This window comes from Sciurus carolinensis, chromosome 7 (assembly GCF_902686445.1).
Source record: "Sciurus carolinensis chromosome 7, mSciCar1.2, whole genome shotgun sequence".
In the NCBI taxonomy this organism is placed as follows: Eukaryota; Metazoa; Chordata; class Mammalia; order Rodentia; family Sciuridae; genus Sciurus; species Sciurus carolinensis.
The window spans coordinates 154,127,766-154,146,629 of NC_062219.1; the positions used below are offsets into that span (position 1 = coordinate 154,127,766).

General features: G+C 50.7%; 1 protein-coding gene across 1 annotated transcript in view; it reads left to right on the plus strand.

The window, feature by feature from the left end:
• Window positions 1–18,864, plus strand: part of Carmil1 (capping protein regulator and myosin 1 linker 1) — a 251,990-nt gene that overhangs the window by 222,061 nt on the left and 11,065 nt on the right. Inside the window, exons 30-35 of the mRNA XM_047558066.1 lie at window positions 3,290–3,356; window positions 3,577–3,773; window positions 9,904–10,016; window positions 13,929–14,355; window positions 17,399–17,483; window positions 18,432–18,644. Coding sequence (XP_047414022.1) covers window positions 3,290–3,356; window positions 3,577–3,773; window positions 9,904–10,016; window positions 13,929–14,355; window positions 17,399–17,483; window positions 18,432–18,644 — 1,102 coding nt within the window. The remainder of the gene's footprint in view (window positions 1–3,289; window positions 3,357–3,576; window positions 3,774–9,903; window positions 10,017–13,928; window positions 14,356–17,398; window positions 17,484–18,431; window positions 18,645–18,864) is intronic.

Consider the following 18,864-nt stretch of genomic DNA (forward strand, 5'->3'; position numbering starts at 1 on the left):
TTCTGAGCTTGGAATGAGAGTATTATTTATTATTCTTTGTGCACACTTGGCAAAAACAAACCTCACCTTTTTTTCATGATGATATAAGCAATTTAACTGTCCTTTAAAAAAATAAGTATGTCTAGCAATCCTTATTAAAAGTGGGTTTGATAGGGAAAAAATGTTGTGTTGTTTATGAGGTTCCAACATGGCACTTAACTTGTGGTTAAACTGGACATATCTCTGCTGAGCTACGTCGAAACACTTTTAGATCTGTTATAGAAATTGTATCAAATGGGCAAGACTTTAGAGTAATGTGGAATTGATGCTGCTTTTGGATTCTTGGAAAACAGCTATGTGGGGGGGTGGGTATTTGCTGATGTCAAGATAAAGACGCCTGTGTTTAGGCTTTCCTTCTAAAATTCCATTTTCAAATAAAGGTTTAACACATTTTTCCTCATATTTCTTCAGGATATGAATATTGAAAATTGCTTCTTACTCAAAACGTGCATTTTAAAAGTTACCTCTGTCTAGGTTTATAGTAGCTGTTGGCAGGGCTACCCATGAGTGGATTTCTGAATGCACCTCTTCTGCCTCGGCTGCTGGCCTAGGTCTGCAGCCATACCATTCCCAACGTGCCCAGTCTCATCAGCTGACCACCTTCATCTTACGGGCAGTTTATGATCTCCTGACTTGGGAAGTAGGCATTGACAAGTGTCCAAGGAAGGTCAGCCAGGACTAAGAAACAGCCTGAGATCATTAGCCCTTTCATTCTGGACCAAAGAGTAGAGAGCTAACAGTTCTAAGGAAGGTGGTAAAGGCAGGTTTTCCAGGATGCAGTCAGTTGACCCCGAAGTTGTGGGGAAGAGAGAGGGGTGCAGATAACCTGGGCTTCTGGAGAAGCAGTGAATACTTGCTCCTGAATACCTAGCTGCTGGACACCCGATGTCCACTCTCACATTTCCTTCCACTCTGGGTTCACACGTCACAGGATTATCAGTGGGCCAGGAAGAATGAGCAAGTCTGTGTTCTCTCGGAAGAAAAAATCCCCAAGGAAGGAAAGAACTGTGTGAGAGAAATAAGGTTCATTTTTTCCTCTCTATTATGGTAGGATCCTATGAGGAAAAGAGATTGAAACTGATTGCATTCTTAATACCAATTACAGAAACTAGCCTGATTACAAGTTCTCCTATTTTTGCTAAAAGCCATTAGCCCTGTCCCATGGCAAAACTTCAGAACTAACAGATAAAACAAATACAATGAAAGAGTATTATGGGAAACATAATGAGACGTTACGTACATTTCTGAGGAGCTTACAAAATATAGGAAAGCAACGGAATGAGCTAGGCTGCATTTTTCTGATATTCTAAATTTTTATACTCTGGTTTGTGGCATCAGAAAACAAAATCCCAGGGAGGAAACTAGTTCCCCCTTTTGACTGTTGTGGGCCACCCAAAATCCTGGTTTTTCTTAATATGTCCTTAATCCTTGTGTTTCTTAATACGTCTCTAAAATTAGCTAACTGACCCATTTACAGATGGGTGTTAGTTTGCAAGGGAGTTTCTATATATGCATGTTTATGCATATATATGTGTGTGTTCTCTCAAATACTTAAAAGTTATTCTTGCATATCCAAAATGTTATAATTTTCATGTATTTACATGTATTTGATAGCCATTATAAATGCTTTAGTGAGAGGGAAATTTGAGCAAGATTATTTTTGCCCATGAATACTTTCTATAAAATCTTACCAAGAGACACAGGGGGGAAAAAAATGGAAGATACCTTTAGTTCATGCACTTTTAAACTTCTTTTCTGTTTTCTTTGTCACTGCCTAAATGAAATTGGCTGGAAATTATATCCCGGGCTCCTCCCTGAGCCTCTTCCTGCCTGGTGTGCGCAAGGTGGTTAGAACCCTGCACTCTCCCAGCTAAGCGCAGCGGATCCTTCAGGACTTTCAGCTCCTGGGAATTAGTTATTTTCAGAGGTTGTCCTCTGAATGGAGCAGCGGGGCCTCTCCTCAGGGCCAGCCGCAGGGCCACGGGGGAACCCTGCCTTCAGACGGACCCCTCAGCAGCTGCATCGCGTGGTCCCTGCTCCTACTCAGCCTGGAGACCTCTTGCTTTGTAGGTAGCTGGCCCTTGGGTTGTCTGCCTCCAACATAGCCTCACAAGAACCAGCTCAGCCAGTTTCATTTTGTATTACAGGAAAACTCTTCTGGATTTAAATACAATTGCTCATGTTCTTCTCTCAGCAGTAAATAATAGCAAAAGAATGCTATTATTAAAGCTGTCCTAATTGCTAAAACCACAAAGTTGTTTGCTTTTAAAGGTCATTATGAACCCATTTATTCTTTGAACAAGAATTGTTTTTCAATCGCGGAGTTTTTGAGGAAGGCTTGGATGATAACCCGTTAAATCAGAGTACTCGAACTAACTTCTTCAGTTATGTTAGCTCATAATTTATACAAATCCCAGTTTGAACCTCTCTGCAGTCCATCTGCCAGTGTATGACAGCCAGCAGTGTGGCGGCTGACCCTCCCTGGCTATTCCTGCCACGCCTCCGCGAATGGCAACTTTATCACCTCTGTGACTTGGACTTGGCATCTGAGGTTATTTGTGCAGCTGATGACAGTTTCCCTCCAGCTTTGACCTTTGTGTGATCCTGTTGAAGGACAGATAATGTCTTTCTGAGGGTAGACGCTAATGCTGGGCAAGTGCTCGTGGGTTTTAGCCTTGGTTAAAGGACCAGCAGAACCTAGGATATCCTGCTGAGATGCACCAGCTGTCTGGCTTCTGGGTGGGCACCTTTCCTACCTGGACTTTGCCTGTGATGTGATGATCCACAGTTTGGTAGTGAACCGTGAAACAGAAAGAGTCACACTGCTTAGGTCATCGAAGTGACACACTCAGTGCACTGCATGGTGCTGCTGTGACAGTGCACAGCTGCAGCTGTGAAGATCCTGTGTTGGTCCTCCCGGACTGGTTCTTATAGTCTTTGAGTTTCTTTCTGTCCACCTTGACATCCTCATGTTCAGCCTGGTGTTGAAGTCTGTATTGTTTGTTGTTTTTTCTGACTGTAGGACAGACTTTTGCTAGTTAGGACTGGGAAAGCAGAACAGAATTAGCTGTGTCATTAGGGAAACGGTGGAGGTTAGCCACTTCAGGCTTGAGTCTGGCCATCAGCTGTACCGAGCCCTCCTGTAAAGAAGTGAAGCCCGTTGGGAGTTTAATTGGGTGGTCTGGAGCGTTCTGAAGTTGGAAGGTGAGTGTCCTGTGCTGCCTAAGTGCTTTCTGTATGTCATTGCCAGATGACTCCTAAATCCAAGAGGAAGAGCATCCATAGCCGAATGCTGCGGCCAGTGTCCAGGGCCTTTGGTAAGTACAGTGTCCCTTGTGACCAGGAAACAGCCCCAGCAAGGACCTCCTGCCACTCTGGGGGACATTTCTTAGGGATCCTCTGTATGGGTAACAATCGAGACTTAGGTGGTTTGTGAGAGGGTGTTTGCTATTTCCTGATAGAATTACAGTGGCTTTCAGGAATTTTCTGACCATCTCTCTGCATTGCTTTTTGACCTCAGGCTTTATTTTATTGTAGAAATGGAGTTTGACCTTGATAAAGCCCTGGAAGAGGTGCCAATTCACATAGAAGACCCACCATTCCCATTCGCCAGGCAGGAGAAACGGAGCTCAGGGTTTATCTCTGAGCTGCCCTCTGAGGAGGGCAAGAAGCTGGAACACTTCACCAAGCTGCGGCCCCGTCGGAACAAGAAGCAGCCGCCCTCACAGGCCGCGGTAGGCGCCCTGGCCCCGGCCCTGTCCTTCTGGGAGGGTGCTCGGGTCCCTAATTCAGGACCCAAGGGCCTCTCTGCACAGGGGGCGTGTGCACAGTCTCAAGCTGGGGCTCAGTAGCTCCCTGGGAAGCACGGGTGAGACAAGCAGGCGGGTCTGGGCCCCTGCGGGCGTCTGGTGAAGAGGCGAAGGTCACCGCCAGGGAGTTCAGTCCTGATGAAGTGTTAGCAGCCATCGTGGTGCAGGACCCCGCACGCCCCTGGGCTCTGGACCCTGGGCCTGCTGACCCCAGTGCCATGTGGTGAGGAAGGCCCACGGGGCTGGCCGGCAGCACTGGTGCCTCTGTGGCGGGAGGACAGGCCGTGTGCCCCCCCGCCCCGCGCTCATAGCCACGCTGCTGTGCAGACCTTCCTGACCTTCCTCCCTGTCCCTGCGCTGCTCCCAGACCATCCTCTCCACCTCCTCACTCCAAGGTCACTCTCGCCCAGTCCTGAGCCCATGGCTCTTCCGCCACTGTCACCTCATGTGGTGTCCCAGCAGCGACCGGACACTCCGTCTTTCAGGAAGGTATTGTCCCACTGGCCACCTCCAGCCATGGCCGTCACGATGCCATCTCAGCTGTCCAGTCTCTGTGCTGACCTCTGCACATTCAGGAATCCGCGTGCCTCCTGAGCTCGAGGGTCCAGAGCACCTCGCACTCACCCAGGGCCTCTTCCCTGCCAGCCTGTCCTTCCTGTCCTGTCCTCTCCCCGCGGGGCGGCACTGACAAGTCAGAAGCCAGGTGTGATCCTCGTCTCCTGCCTGTGTCCTCACCCTGCGCTGGCCCCGCCCGCCCTTTCATGCTACAGCCCTTTCCTCCTTGTTTTCCTGGGCTCAGAGCAACTTCCAGGTGGTTCCCATCTCACTGACCGGCCTCTTTCCCAGAAGCACTCCCGCCTCTTGTCCTTGTCGTCAAGGGCTGGTTATGCACAGTGCACAGCCTGAGCAGCCCTCCTGGAGCCTTCCTAGAGGCGAGGTCGCGGCTCCCACCACAGGTGTCTTCTCGGCCTGCTTCTCCTCGCCTGTGGGTTTTGGGTGGCAGGGCCAGTGGCTTCCTGTCCTTGGTGTTGTGCTCAGTGCTCACTGTGGGTGGAGTACAGAGAGTGCTCATATGCTTCCTGGGTAAGTGGTGGACAGTCGGGACCTGATCCACGTAGTCTGCAGTAGTCTGCACTTCAGATCAGGCTGTGGTTTTGTTTGGTTTACTTTCCCCTCATCTGAATCTGAATAGCTTCATACATTTTCCAAAAAATAGGAAAAGGCCCTCTACTGCCTACATGCCCAATTTACCAGATTTTAGATTTTTTAGTGCACTCTTGCATGACCTTAAAGGAATGGACCTTTTCCTTTTAGATAAGGGAGAGTCCTCTTCAGACAGGGAGGAAGACAGCTGCCGCGCAGAGGGCCTGAGTGGATTCTGGATTGTTACTGAGCAGCGGTTTCTCTCAGGCTCTGTCCACGTTGAGAATAGTTAATAGTATAACTTGCGTGGCCTCAGTCTCCCCACAGTTAAGTGACAGACATGTGACATGGGACCCTCAGAAATGAAGACCCAAAGGAATGGGAAGGCCGCATGTTCCTGGGCTGGCATTGAAGGAGAGGGGGCAGGGGAGTGAGAAGACCAGGCGGTGTCTGATGGCCACGGCCTGCAGCCGCGGGGCTGTGCATTCGGATCCTCCCTGTGTCCCTGCATCTCAGGGATTGGGCTGCCCTCTCCTCCAGGCACAGAGAGGCAGCTCTGGCACGAAGGGTTTTCATCCTCCCCTGCCCAGCTCCAAAGGCAAAGACTAATTTTTTTTTTAATTACAAGAAATAAAATATACAGTTCTTTTCCCACGTAGGCGTGCACAGGGGTGCTTGGAGGTTCTGCGGCCAGTGGCCCACAGTGCCCCTTGCAGTGGCAGAGCAGGCTGTGACCCACCCAACCTGGATCAGCTCCTTCCTGAAATACCAGCAGTGACTGTGCCATTGTAGGAAGTAAATGGAATACGAGTGCTCGATCCCACCTCAAAGGCAAAGGTTGCTCTTCAGAGCCAGCCTCGTGCCAGGCGGGGTGCTGAGGCCCGTGCCCTGCCACCCCACCCCAGGGTGGCCGAGGTGGAGGAGCAGCGGTCTGCCTCAGCCCTACGGCCACTCTGCTGCCCTCGTGCACAGGGGCGTCTTCACCACAGGAGGAGGAAGATACTTCTACAGAAATCCCTACTCTGAATTATCTTCTCAGTTGAGTGACTTTCAGTAGTCTTGGCTTTGGGGGAGAGATCCTCACCTGACCAGAAAGACCATTTCTGAAGTGGCTTAGAGCACGCGGAAAGGGAGGTCATGCCGTAGTGGGGTGGTGCTGGCACTCGGGACAGACCTCTCATGTGTCGGCTCCCTGACGTCCTGGGGTTCATTCTGGCTGCTGTCCACATGGGTGTCCCCACGACCACTCAGGCTGCCTTTGCCTCATGGCTCTGCCTCGCTTTGGTCCTTGGGGTCCCATCCTTCCAGTAGGAGGATGATGCAGAGCCTGAGGGTACACTAGGAGGTGTCATGGTCCAGGTCTGGCAGGGGACTTCACTTTCTTCTGAGTGCTTCTGGCCACAGTGTGACCAGAGGGCTGCCTAGTGGTTCTGACCTCGGCTGCTGGGACAGAGCATGGCCAACTCCAGTGGCACTTCCCACTGGCACCCCCTCCAGCTGGGGATGCAGATCCCTAGACTAGGACCCTGGCTGTGGGTGTAGGTATCCCTAGGTGAGGATCCCAGCTATGGGTACAGGTATCCTAGGTAAGGACCCCGACTGTGGGTGCAGGTCCCCAGGCGAGGACCCCGGCTGTGGGTACAGGTTCTCCATAGGTGAGGACCCCGGCTGTGGGTGCAGATATCCCTAGGAGAGGACCCCGGCTGTGGGTGCAGGTATCCCTAGGAGAGGACCCCAGCTGTGGGTGCAGGTATCCCTAGGAGAGGACCCCGGCTGTGGGTGCAGGTATCCCTAGGAGAGGACCCCGGCTGTGGGTGCTCATACTCTCTTGAGGACCCTGACCCACAGGATTGGCCCTGGCTCTGCCAGCAGTGAGAATTGCCTCCCTATGAAAGGCAGGCTTTCTTCTAGTTATTCAAGGGCGTAGGGAGCCAGGGCAGGTAACTGGCTCTCACGGGCATCCTGTGAATCAGTGTCACCTGCCGCCCAGAGGTCTGATGTGGTGCCTGCCGCTGTGGACACCTGTGCCCCACTCACTGGCACTGCACTGTGGTCCCTACCCAGGAAGGCATGCTCCAGCTCTGGCTGCAGCCCCGGGCCCCGGCGGTGTGTGTGCTCTGAGCTACAGTCTAGTGAGGCCCCAGGGTTCCACAGTCATCTTCTCCAGTTCCTGCGTCAGTGCTTAAAACCCTGTGACCTTCTGAAGGCTCTAATTATGAGCAGATTATTTTTGTGTTGTTGGAAATCTTATTTCGTAGTTTTAACTTGGCCGTTTCATTTCAGTTTCCATTGGTACATGTTATTTCAACCTCATACTCACCAGACCTAGAAATATTTGTGTGTCACTGCTTGAGATCTCTCCGTCTTCAATCTAAATTTTCTCTTCACGTTCCTTCTAGGATTCTGTCTGGAATTATTTACAAGTTTTGTCACTGTTGTGAATTATTACACTGTGGCACCCAGTTCACAACAGAGTGCTCTGTAGGAGTGGTCATTCTCCTTGTCACCTCCTCCTCCAGAGACTGTGCTTCTGCTCATGCAACCACAGGCTGTACCCACCTTCTCTTTTCATGGCTGTGTCATGCATGTGACTAGTAGTGACAGGGCAGATTTCAGGCAGAGAAAAGGTTTGCTGTGCGGAGAAAATCTGAACTGACCCAGAAACCCTAGTAGATGTCCGGTGGCATCTCACTGACCAGAAATGAGCCACGTTTCCACCCAGTTGCAAGAGAATCTAGGAATATGAATATTCAGTCAGTCACATGGATGCTTCAGGTAACTCATGCTTTTGCTGCTAAGTCAGCAGGAGACTCAGGCATGCCTTCATTCTGTTTCCTTGGGGTTCTTACTCCTTGACTGGCTTCCTCAGCTCACCAGTTTCCATGTGGGTCATGATGCTTTTCCTGTGTTTTAATAGATTGCTGGGCTTTGTTTGCCAATATTTTAATAGGATTTTTGCATCTGTGTGAAAATGAGAGAATCTTTTAATTTTTCTTTCCTTTTCTTGTGTAGACTGTTCATCTAGTTTGAGTGTCAGAGTTATGCTGTATCCATGAAATCACTTAGGAAGCTCTGTCTCCTTTCCTGGTTTCTGGAACAGTCTGTATGTAATGGAAGTGGTTCCCCTCCTGGGGAGCCATCTGGGCTGGAAGTGTTGTTTCTGTGCAGTGTGCCTGAAATTTCTGTGTGTAGAGAGTTTACTGGGGGTTTGATTTGTTATAGATCCATTCAGTTTACCTAATTCTTCTTGAGATCATTTTGATATACTACTATATTGTCCACTTAATCTAATTGCTCATTTAGTTTATAAAATTCTTTTAAGAGTTTTAATCTTTACTGCATCAGTAGTTATGTTTTGTTTTCATTTCTAATAAATCTTAATCAATTTTGTGATTATCTTTTTATGAGTCTTTTTCAAAGAATCCACTTTTAGTTTCCCTATCCTCTCAAGTTCATTCATTTTTGTCTTATATTGCTTTCATTTTCTTTCCTTGTGTTTTATTTTTTGACTTGCTTCCTCAGCTCCTCAATTTCCCTGTTTCTTGCTGCCTAATGTATGCGTAGACCACTCCTGATTATTCAGCTTGCTCATTAGCATACTCTGGGTGTATTGGCTCATAGAGTTGTTAATGCACCTAATTGTCTCGACTTCCTTCCTGCCTGCTTCTCTGCACCCAGCCTATGAAGACATAGTGTTGGCAACTACTTGTCAAGATCCAGGTGCAGTGCCTACTGGGTGTTCCTGGTGTATTCTCCTAATAATCCTGGCAGAGGGGACACAAAGGGGGTACAAATCATCTGTCCTCACAATCACCAGCTGATCTTCTAAGCAGTCACAAATCATTCTTTTGGAGCAGGAAGTCCACCTTCTTCATTTCTTAGACATCAGCAGCAGCAATTCCAGTTTTATTTGCAAACGCCTTCTCAGTGCTGGAATGCACTTGCGTCTACCTGAAAGGTTTCTGGTCTTTCTTCCCACAACTGTGCTGCTCTCTTCAGTCTGACGATTATTCTCCTTGGCAGTAAAGCCTAGAGTCAGATATTTTCCTTTTGCTAGAAAATGAGATAAAGCAGCATGCATGCTTGGCCTTGAACTCCTACAAACTCCTTATTTGGGACTCCAGTTTCCCTGCTGCCGTCTCCAGGCTGGAGCCACCTCCCGCATCCTCTGGCAGCTCATCTCCAGTGTTCCTGCACTCTCACCGCTGCTCCCAGTCTCTTCGTCCCTCACTGGCCGAGTTTTCTGGGTGCTGAGGTGTAGCCAGCCCTCAGGCCTGGGCTGGCCTGCATGGAGGCAGATGGCTGTTGAGCTCTGTGCCTCTGTCTCTGAGCCCTGATGTTCCCCACATCCCCAGAGAGCCCGAGTACCAGCTGTGACTGTTGCAAAGTGAGGGTGAGGAGAGGGCTGAGGGCAGAGGTGATGTGTGCAAGGAAAGCTTAGGAGAGCCACTGGAGGCCACTGGGAGGATTCCCCGCGTCAGGGTCATGTGCCTGGGGGCAGGTGCTCCTCCATCAGCCAGGTGGCCTGGCATGTCCCTTACTGTCCAGTCTGTGACTAACTGGCCACAAGGCTGAAGCTGCCTTTCCTTTTCAGTCCCAAGGCTAACCATGAGTGCGAAGTGATGATCTGTAAAACGTGCGTACGCTGTTGGGCTCCTCATCCATGCGAGGGCTGCCCCTGCTGCCATTCTGCATTCTTCTCCAAAAGAAAGTGATGATACAGCAAGTTCTGTACTACTTCATCTGTGTGATCAAAATGGAAGTGACTCTGAGCTTCTTTCTCTGTCACTGAGCTCTGGTGACTCTGCCGTATTACGGCACAACCCTGTGTCCCTCACCTGGGACTTTGCCTGAGCAGTGCACTTTTGCTGAATGGTGTTGAGTGTGAACAGATCATGTGTTTATTTTGCAGGTCTGTGCTGCCAACATAGTCTCCCAAGATGGAGAGCAGAATGGTCTTATGGGGAGAGTGGATGAAGGTGTAGATGAATTTTTCACCAAGAAAGTGACCAAAATGGATTCCAAGTGAGTTCAGAGTCATTTTGCTAACAATATTACTCAATTCACACTTAAATTACTAACAATTGCAATCAAACAGTATTAAGTCTCTTTTTATATACGGATTCGCTGTTCTGTGGGGTTTGCAGAATACGATCTCCTAGACAAGAGCCTCAGTGTCACTGGGGACATGTTAGAAGTGCAAATTCTCAAGCCCAGACCTGAATGAGTGAGCTGAAAACTCTGGAGGGTGGGGCCAGCAAACTGTGTCCACAGGATCTCCGGGCCACCCGGAGGCATGTCCAGCCCAGGTTGTGGGCTTCAGAGTTAGCCTCTAAACAGTTTTCTCTGCATTTTACTATTGTAAAGATAGAGTTTCCATAGCGTAAATTGAAACAGTAAAACCTTTAAGCACAATTTGTAGCCAGTTATTTAATCTCCAGCTAAAATGCAGAACCCTTCTAAAATACGTTCTTTCACGTTGATTTGTGTGTGTGGAGTGTTCTTCACCTGGAGATGTCAGATTTGGGGAAGTTTGAGCCATGCTGATAAGCTGGAGGCAGACGGGGCACAGGGGAAGAGACTGGTCTTCTGTAGATTGATGTACTCTTTCTTGCCTCCATGGCATGGCAGTGGAAATAAGTTAGATCTTATGTCCACAGCTGTCTCACTGAGTCTTAGAAGCTGTAGGACCCAGTTATTTGTCATCTCTGACACTGGCCTTGAAGCTTCACATACTGTACCCAGCAAATTCTGTCCCATCTCTGAAGAGCCAAGCTCAATTCCATGTATCCTTGGATACTTTCCTATGACCACTCTGTCCCTCCAGCTAATGACTGTCTCTCTGTTGACTTAATACCCTTTTTCATCCTCTGTACACATCTGTTAGAGTGCATATGATTCTTTGAGAGTTTGTTTAGGCTTTAATTCTTTTACCCAGGGAATAGATGCACATATTTCCACGTAAAAGATTCAAGAAATACCAGCATAGGCCGAGCAAAATGGAAAACCTCTCTTGTGTTGCTTTCAAGTCTGTCTTTCCAAACAGAGTGCTGTTCTTCAGGAGCAGTCCTAGGTCTTGGTGTTCTCTCTGACTTCAGTGTCTCCATGCAGACCTCATGGTCTGCCCTCTGTCATTGCCAGCGAGTTCCTCAAGACCACCCTGACCGTCTCCATCTCAGCTGGAGATGCGTGTGGGCTCCTGTCTTCTTAAACTTCAGAGTCACGTCTAGTTAGAGGGGAGGCTCCTGAGCATGGGGTGTGGCCCTCATGGTTGTCACACCTGCCCAGGTCACGTCCTCCCTGGTTAATGCTCTTTCTTTGTAATTTCTTCTGAACGAAAGTTGGGTAAAGAAGGCATAAAGCCATTTTTCTGCAAAGCCACTGCTCCAGGAGAATTCTGATCTTGTTCCAGGGCACAAATAGAACTAGATGCCTTGGTCTCCATCAGATAATGACGGAATCTACTAGAACTTGTGGTGTTTTTCATTTCATTTTGTTATAAAAAATAGGTCGTTTGATATTAAAGGGCTGCACATGCGTAAAAGTCATGAGGTAGTACAAACAAAGTTTGAAAATCCAAGTTAAGCAAGCCCATCCAGAGCTTTCCAAAAAGCCGCCTGTATCTTTCCCCTCCCTATTCCTGCATCTGTTCCTGGCCGTCTGCCTTGCTCCGCTGGCCTTCATAGCGTGGGTTCTCTGATCGTGTCCAGGTTGGGATAGTGATTAACTGTTCCTTCTCACCCTGATGCCGCTCTCACACACTGTTATTCAGGCCTTCTCTTGTCCACACACGCTTTCCGCTCCCTGTCTTTGGTATTTAATGTTACCAACATGGACAGTCAGATGGTACTTGGTGTTTGATTGTTCTAGCCGTGTAAATATCCATAACTGGTTCATGTACTGCACGAGAACTGTGTTTCTTTTCTTCCACACCTTTTTTATTTTCCCTGGAGCTGATCAGTATCCCTCCTGCATTGCTTAGTCTTTTGTGTTCCTTTTCCTGACTTACCCCTAAATCTGCAGTAAAGGCATAACCCTCATCCACACTTACTCAGGGGTGCTCAGCCTCCTCTGGGCCGTCTCTCGCCCGCACCTGACTGGCTCCAGGGTGGCCTCTTGCCCAGGGCCTCTGCTGCCTTCCTGGGACTGCTCACTGTCACTCCTGGGCCAGGTCCCCTCCCCTTCTGTGTCTGTTGCTGAAATCTCTCTTAGTTTATTCATTAGTTATAGCGGAGAGCCTCCTGCAGCCGCTTTCTGAGAAAGGGAGCTTGGAAACGAGTCTCTGTAGTTCAAATATCTCCCATTTGAGTAAGTGTGCCGCTAGGTTTAGAATGGGAGGTTGGAATCCATTTTACCTTAGAGATTTGAAAACTTTGCTCCATTACCTTCTGTCTGCTTGTGCTGCTCCTAAGACTCCAGCATCAGTTCACACCCTGATCCTTTGTCTTGGTTCTGTTTTCCCCTCCTCTGGAAGCACTTGGGAGCTTGTCTGCATTCTCAGGGACTGAAATTGTCAGAGGACATGTTCTAGAGTGAGTTGTTAGAACCATTTGCTGGGCACTCATGGACTGTTTCTGTCTGGAAATTCGTGTCTGCTGGTTCTGAAATTGTTCTGTGTGGTTTCGTCTCTTCCTTTTTCTCCATGCTCTTTCTCTTAAACTTGCATCACTTGGCATGGCTCTTCCTGTTAAGCCATGGACCCTGCCTTTTCTGTCCGAGTGCATTTCCTTTTCCCCTCCGCACGCTCTCGGACACCCCTTGATGCGTCTCCTCCCGTCCATTCTCCACTTCTGCTGCTGCTCTGATCTGAGGGCAGCCTTCTTGTGTCTTGGCGAAGAGGCATGGGGCAGAAATGCAGTTGCTGGGAGCCCGAGTGGGGCTTGTCAACTGGCGGGTCTTAAGGGCACACGGTCTTCTTTGGCCTTCCTGACCAGCCACCTTAGGTCTTCTCTCCCGGCTCAGAGACTTTGCCTTGCCTGGCGGTGCGGGGCGCTGCTGCTCTGGAGTCCAGAGTGAGCCAAGCGGCCCGTGTTAGGCCGGTGGGCTCCTGGAGCTCCGCCTCCTGCCCGTGCCCTCTGCAGCCTCCCGCCCATGCCCTCTGCAGCCACACCCGGCTCCTGTGCTCCATCTGCACAGGTAAGCTAGGCGTCCCCCTGTGGATGGCTGCGCCCCCTCCTCCTTTCCTCTTTGGAGGGGCTCCTTGCTCCTCTTCTTGGAACCGCACAGATCCACTTTTCAGGGCCTTCCCTTTGGGGTCAGCTTGCACTCGTCGCTATTCCGGCCTTTCTCCCACGTGGCCTACGCCTTTTTCTACACTTTAGTAGCGATTCAGGGAAGCTGAATGGCCATTCCATCCGCCAGCCCCGCAGGAAGGCAGTCGCGATGCTCCTAGAGTAGCTCATCCCTCTACTCTTCTCCCCTTCCACTCCCCTTCCTTTCTGAGAGCCTCTACCAAAGCTCCCGCTCTGGACTTTCATCTTGTTGCTTCTTTCTGTGGATTTGGCATTTAAGTGAAGATTTCAGTCTGCTGGGATTGGGCGTAGGGGTGGCTTTCACCTGCTGTCTGACAGGGGGCTGTTGGGTTACAGGACACTGGCCTTCTCCAGGGTCCCTCAGGTAAGGCAAGGCAGCTGCTGTCTCCAGTCAGGTCGCTCTGTTGGACGGTCACTCAGGTAGAGAGGCCCTTGAGAGCACGTTGAAACATGTAAGCTGCCCTCTGCTCTCGGGCCTGCCGCCGACACTTCAGGCTCTCGTTCTTGATGTGCCTGTGCCTGTTTCCCCAGGTAGGAATGATGGTGGCATTCCATGTCCTCTCTCTCCCAAATCCAATGATTCCACCCAAAAGCGCTTTAGGATGATTGCTCTCTGTAGGTTGAGCTCTGCTGGGGCTTCCATTTATGGTCAAACCAACAGCATTCGTCTTGTTTTGAAATGTAGGAGATCATCCACAAGAGGCCCGGAGTCCCATGAGCTCAGTGAGGGAGGAGATGAGAAGAAAAAGCGAGACTCTCGGAGGAGCGGCTTTCTAAATCTAATCAAATCCCGGTCCAAGTCTGAGCGGCCACCCACAGTTCTGATGACAGAAGAGCCATCCTCACCAAAAGGGGCGGTCAGAAGCCCAGCCCTGGACGCTCCCAGGAAGGAGACCCGCGCAGCAGAGTCCAGCAGCAGCGCCGAATGCATGGAGGAGGTCAAGACGCCCGATGCCCTTGACGAGAGCCTGGCGGAGGAGGGGCGGCTGGAGCGCAGCGACAGTAAGAGCAGCCCCCAGGCCGGGCGGCGGTACGGCGTGCAGGTGATGGGCAGCGGCCTGCTGGCCGAGATGAAGGCCAAGCAGGAGAAGAGGGCCGCCTGCGCACAGAAGGTGAGGCAGCCCGTGTGTGCGGCTTGTCCTTCTGCGGACGTGTGTCCCCATTCGGCTTCTGTGGGCAAGAGGGGCTCAGGAAAATAGTCTGTTGGTTAAATAAACATCCAGAAATGAAAGCCGCGTCCCTCCAGAGCTGCCGACGCACCGGGAAGGCCAGCCCAGTGCACTTGGGCCTCATGGCCGCTCCCTTGAGGAGCCGAGGTGGCTTTGGGGTAGGAGGGCCGTGGGAGGCAGTCTCTTCCAGGCAGGGCTGTTTTAGGGAACCCTCACACCCCGGGAAGGACCCACGGGCAGGGCAAGGGCGGGGCTGACAGACATCCAGGTCCTGGCGTCCTAAAGCCAGATCGCAGTAGGTGAAGGCAGCACCTGCAGTTTATCCTTCCAAACCCAGAGCCCTTCGCCCTGCTCCAGATCAGATGGCAAAGAAAAGGCCAGGACTCTTGATAAGTGAACGGAACATCGGCCCAGCCATGGCTAGGTGGTGTCCACCGCCGTGAGGAGAGGCTTCCTGGCTCAGGAGCTGCAGAGTCCCACAAAGTCATCTGAGAGCATTGTTTGTTCCTTCAACCTCTTTAAATGTCCAGGGTTGTTTTTCTTTCCTTTTTACCTCTGTTTTCTTCTACTGTACTTAAATGAGTTTATCCTCACTGTGATCATGGGGACAGACGTGTCCGTGTCCAACTCAGAGTTAGTTTCTGGGCATTGTCTTGATCTCTTTTATTTTTACCAAACTGGGTTCCCTGAAGACAGGAAAATTACACATTAAAATGTCAGAAAAAAGCAGTTCTACCATTGGACCCTCAATCGGCACAAACAGAGTGGTAGACTGCCTACCAGGTACAGGGGGCCCTTCTAAATGACTCCTAAATGACCATCTTCCATTAAATCCTGCATCGCATGGGTTTGCAGATGCGCATTGCGGCCTCTCACCTCCAGCACCTTATCTAGCAGTTCCCGAGCAACAGTCCCCGCAGCTGAGAGGAGCTGGGAGGCCACACAGCTGCGTTCTGCTCATTCCACAAGTGAGGCTTGGTGTGGCTTTCCCTGAGCAGAAGTCCAGGGGAATGCTCCAGCCACGTCGTTAGTGAGTCAGATGCCTGGACGTTTAAGTTTCACTCCATTTTATGAATATCTTTATAACAACGAATAGACTGTTTTCACTAGAGAGCTGTTTATCATTTCCAGTGATGAGCAGCTGCTTCCTGGTAGAAAGATGAGATATTCAAAAAATTTTTTTTCCATGTGCTTTGGATTGATACATAAATTGACTCAATGTGACAACATCCTTATGAGCGTTTATTGTATTCATTTGAGCCTTATCCCAGTGTTCCCTGAGCGCCATCTAGTGTCAATTTAAACAACCACCATCATTCACATTCTTAATATTTAGTGGATATTCTATCAGAATAATAAAACAAAAAATTTTCGAACGTTATCTTTAGAATATTTTCCCCTAAAATACCACTACCATATTTGCTGCGAAGGTGTTGTGAGCCTCCGTGGTCAGCCTCGGCCTCCTCTTCCCGTTGCTGACGTCTAACGTGTGTAAAGGAAGAGCGTGATGATGGGCAGCACCCCATCATCCTTATTTCACAGCCAGTTTGGGGGTTTGTAGCTACTTCAGAAAACCTGGGAGGGAAGAAGAATTGGTTTTGAGATGCAGGCCAATGAGGTTCCCAGGGTACACAGTGTAAGGAGGCCCTCACCCTTGGGTGCTGCCCTGCACTTATGAAAGGACACGCCCACTGGGATTCCATGGCCCTGCGGATGCTTGTCCTGGGCACCAAGGGTGGCTAGGGCTCTCTGTTCCGGGGTCGCACTTCCATGATGATGCCAAGTGTCACGCCCCAGGCGGTGCATCTCCCCTGGGAGGCCTGCTCCGCACCCCCGCTGGAGAACGCAGGTCTTCCGTGGTCTTGCTGAGAGGGGCCTCACCTCCCTGACTCCCTCCACAGAGCCAAGCCTGGGGTGAGTTGGGGGACAGACCAGTGAGCGCAGCAGGAATCAGACCTCAGTGTGTTTCACACGATCTGCATCATCAGAGCCAGTGTGAAGTGGGAACAGGCTGCAGACCCTTGATTTTCAGGTCTGCACAGAGGACAAGTGAGCAGGGGTGGACAGGTCAGCCTGCCATGGGGGTCACCCTGCCTCTGTGTCTGGGTCTTTTAGACAAGAGGTACCTGTTGGTTGATGCCATTGGCAGGACCCTTGGCTGTGGACAGTCAGGTGCTGGACTCGTCTCGTCCATCATGACATGCACGCTCCTCATGCCAGTACAGACTCCGCCCCATAAGGGCAGGTGCGATTGTGCTCTACCAGTGTCAGCTCCGGCCCAAAGCAATAGCAGTCCACCTGCTCCCTCCTTGGTCTCTCAATCTCCTTCCCCCTGCAGATCTTTTAAAAATTGAGGGTTGGGGATTTCACTCAGTGGTAGAGAGCTTGTCCATCATGTGTGGGGCCCTGCAGTGAAAATCTAAAGGAAGAAAGGCAGAAGAACTGAGGCCTGTCCACATCTGTATTGTCCTCCTGATGAGATCTGCTCCTGGGGTTCTGCCTCAGTGACAAGGAAGACTTGCTTTTTTAGGCCCCCAGACACTGTGTCCCACATTGAGGTTGGAAAGGTTTCTGCTGATTTTAAAACGAGATTTTCTGGAACTCAAACCTGGAGAGTCCTGGAAATTTCTGGAGTAAGTATTCCTGCACAGAGTATCAGGGCTGTGAGCTGGCACAGGTATTCACCAGGAACTACATACAGGAAGTGTCCCCCGGCCCAGCTGCCTCCCAGCCCATGCACTCCCTCCTGTGGGAACCTCCTGGGAGCACCCCACACATGGACCCAGAGATGGGGCAGTAAGCACTGAGCCACAGGTGCTTCTCCCAGCTTCCTAGCAGGCGGGCCTCAGGACAGATGGGTCAGACAGTCGCTGTAACAATGGCAGACTTGAGGAGCCATCTTGTATTGTCATTTATTTTCTGCTTTTTAAAAAATTGAACATCAATAAACATGCACTGTTTGTGGGGTGGTGCTTGAATTTTGTAGAAGCTCGGGAACGACGCCATCTCCCAGGATTCCTCCAGCAGCCCAGCCTTGAGCAACACAGAGCGGTTGGACGGAGGTGGGGCAGGTAAGCACGGCCACTCCTGGGAGGATCGCGTACGACTGGCTTCGTGCCACAGTGATTAGTAGAAGAGCTAGGTGGGGAGGCGCAGGCTGGCCTGGTGCTGGTACCCCAGTTCCCCCGGAAACACAGGCCCCTTTCCTGTCAGCGCCACCTGTGGGTGGGCCACCTGCCATCACAGCCTGTGCGGGCGGCTCACCTCTCCTTTCCCAGGAGGAATTTCCGATGATCATTTTCAGTGACAACTGGACTGTGGGCACTTTCATGAGGGGACTGAGAGCATGGGGACATGACGGAGTGACACAAGCCGTATGTGGCACATGGAAGGCGGTAGGCTAGGGGCTGGACTGCACGGCTGGACCCGTTGTTCCCCTGACCTGTTAGGTGCAGGGAAGGGCAAGATCCTGGAGGTGGAACCTGGCAAGCGACTTGTAAGTGGCATGCTGAATTCCAATGGGCCATTGGATGTTCTTGCTGTCGTATCTTTGTGCAGCGAGAGCTGGACTGCAGATCACATTCCGCTCCCTCGGCCTTGAGGATCGGCCAGTTAAGGCTGAGTGTGAATGGCGAGCACGGAAGGGATAGCCCTCTTGAGCCGCTCTCGTCACAGCATGAGCCCTGGCTGTCAGCACAGCCCTCTTCCCTTCAGACCTGCAGGCACAGCCCTGGCTGTTTTCTGGAAGGCAGGTGCCTGCAGTGGGTCTGAGAGGGAGCCACAGGCTTCAAGTGCATTAAGCTCCGCTGTGCCCTTGGGGCACTGTTGTGGAGCTGTGCACTGCCCAGGCCCGCCTCAACAGGCAGGGTGGTCAGGAAAGCCCCTCCACGTCCATTGCTTTCCAGCGTGTTATCTGATGAGAAACAACAACAAGTAATTACAGCAGACTCCCATCTCCAGATGTCGGGGGTCTTGGCTTTTGGTCTTTAACACGTGCTTCTTGTACCACTTCACTTTAGTGCCTAAACCACACCCAGGTCTCCCAGAAAACCGCTTCGGTCTTGGAACACCAGAAAGAAACACCAAAGTAGAACCCAAAGTGGATGTGGGCTCCAGGTCTCGGAGTTCTTCCAGCACCCCCACCAGCCCCAAGCCGCTCCTGCAGTCCCCCAAGCCCTCCCTGGCAGCACGGCCCAGCATCCCGCAGAAGCCAAGAGCCATCTCCCGGCCTGGTAAGGATAAGGATTCTGCTGGGGTCACACCATGACCCAGCGGCTCTCCAGGGCTGACCGCCTCTACAAAAATGTCTGCATTAGGTCTTTTTAAAATATTGTGAGAATTCAAACATACACAAAGTTGAAAGGATAATATCATGAACACCATATCAACTTTACCTCTCTAATATCTCACAAAAATCAGACAAATAGGGATACATACAGAGCATCACATCGT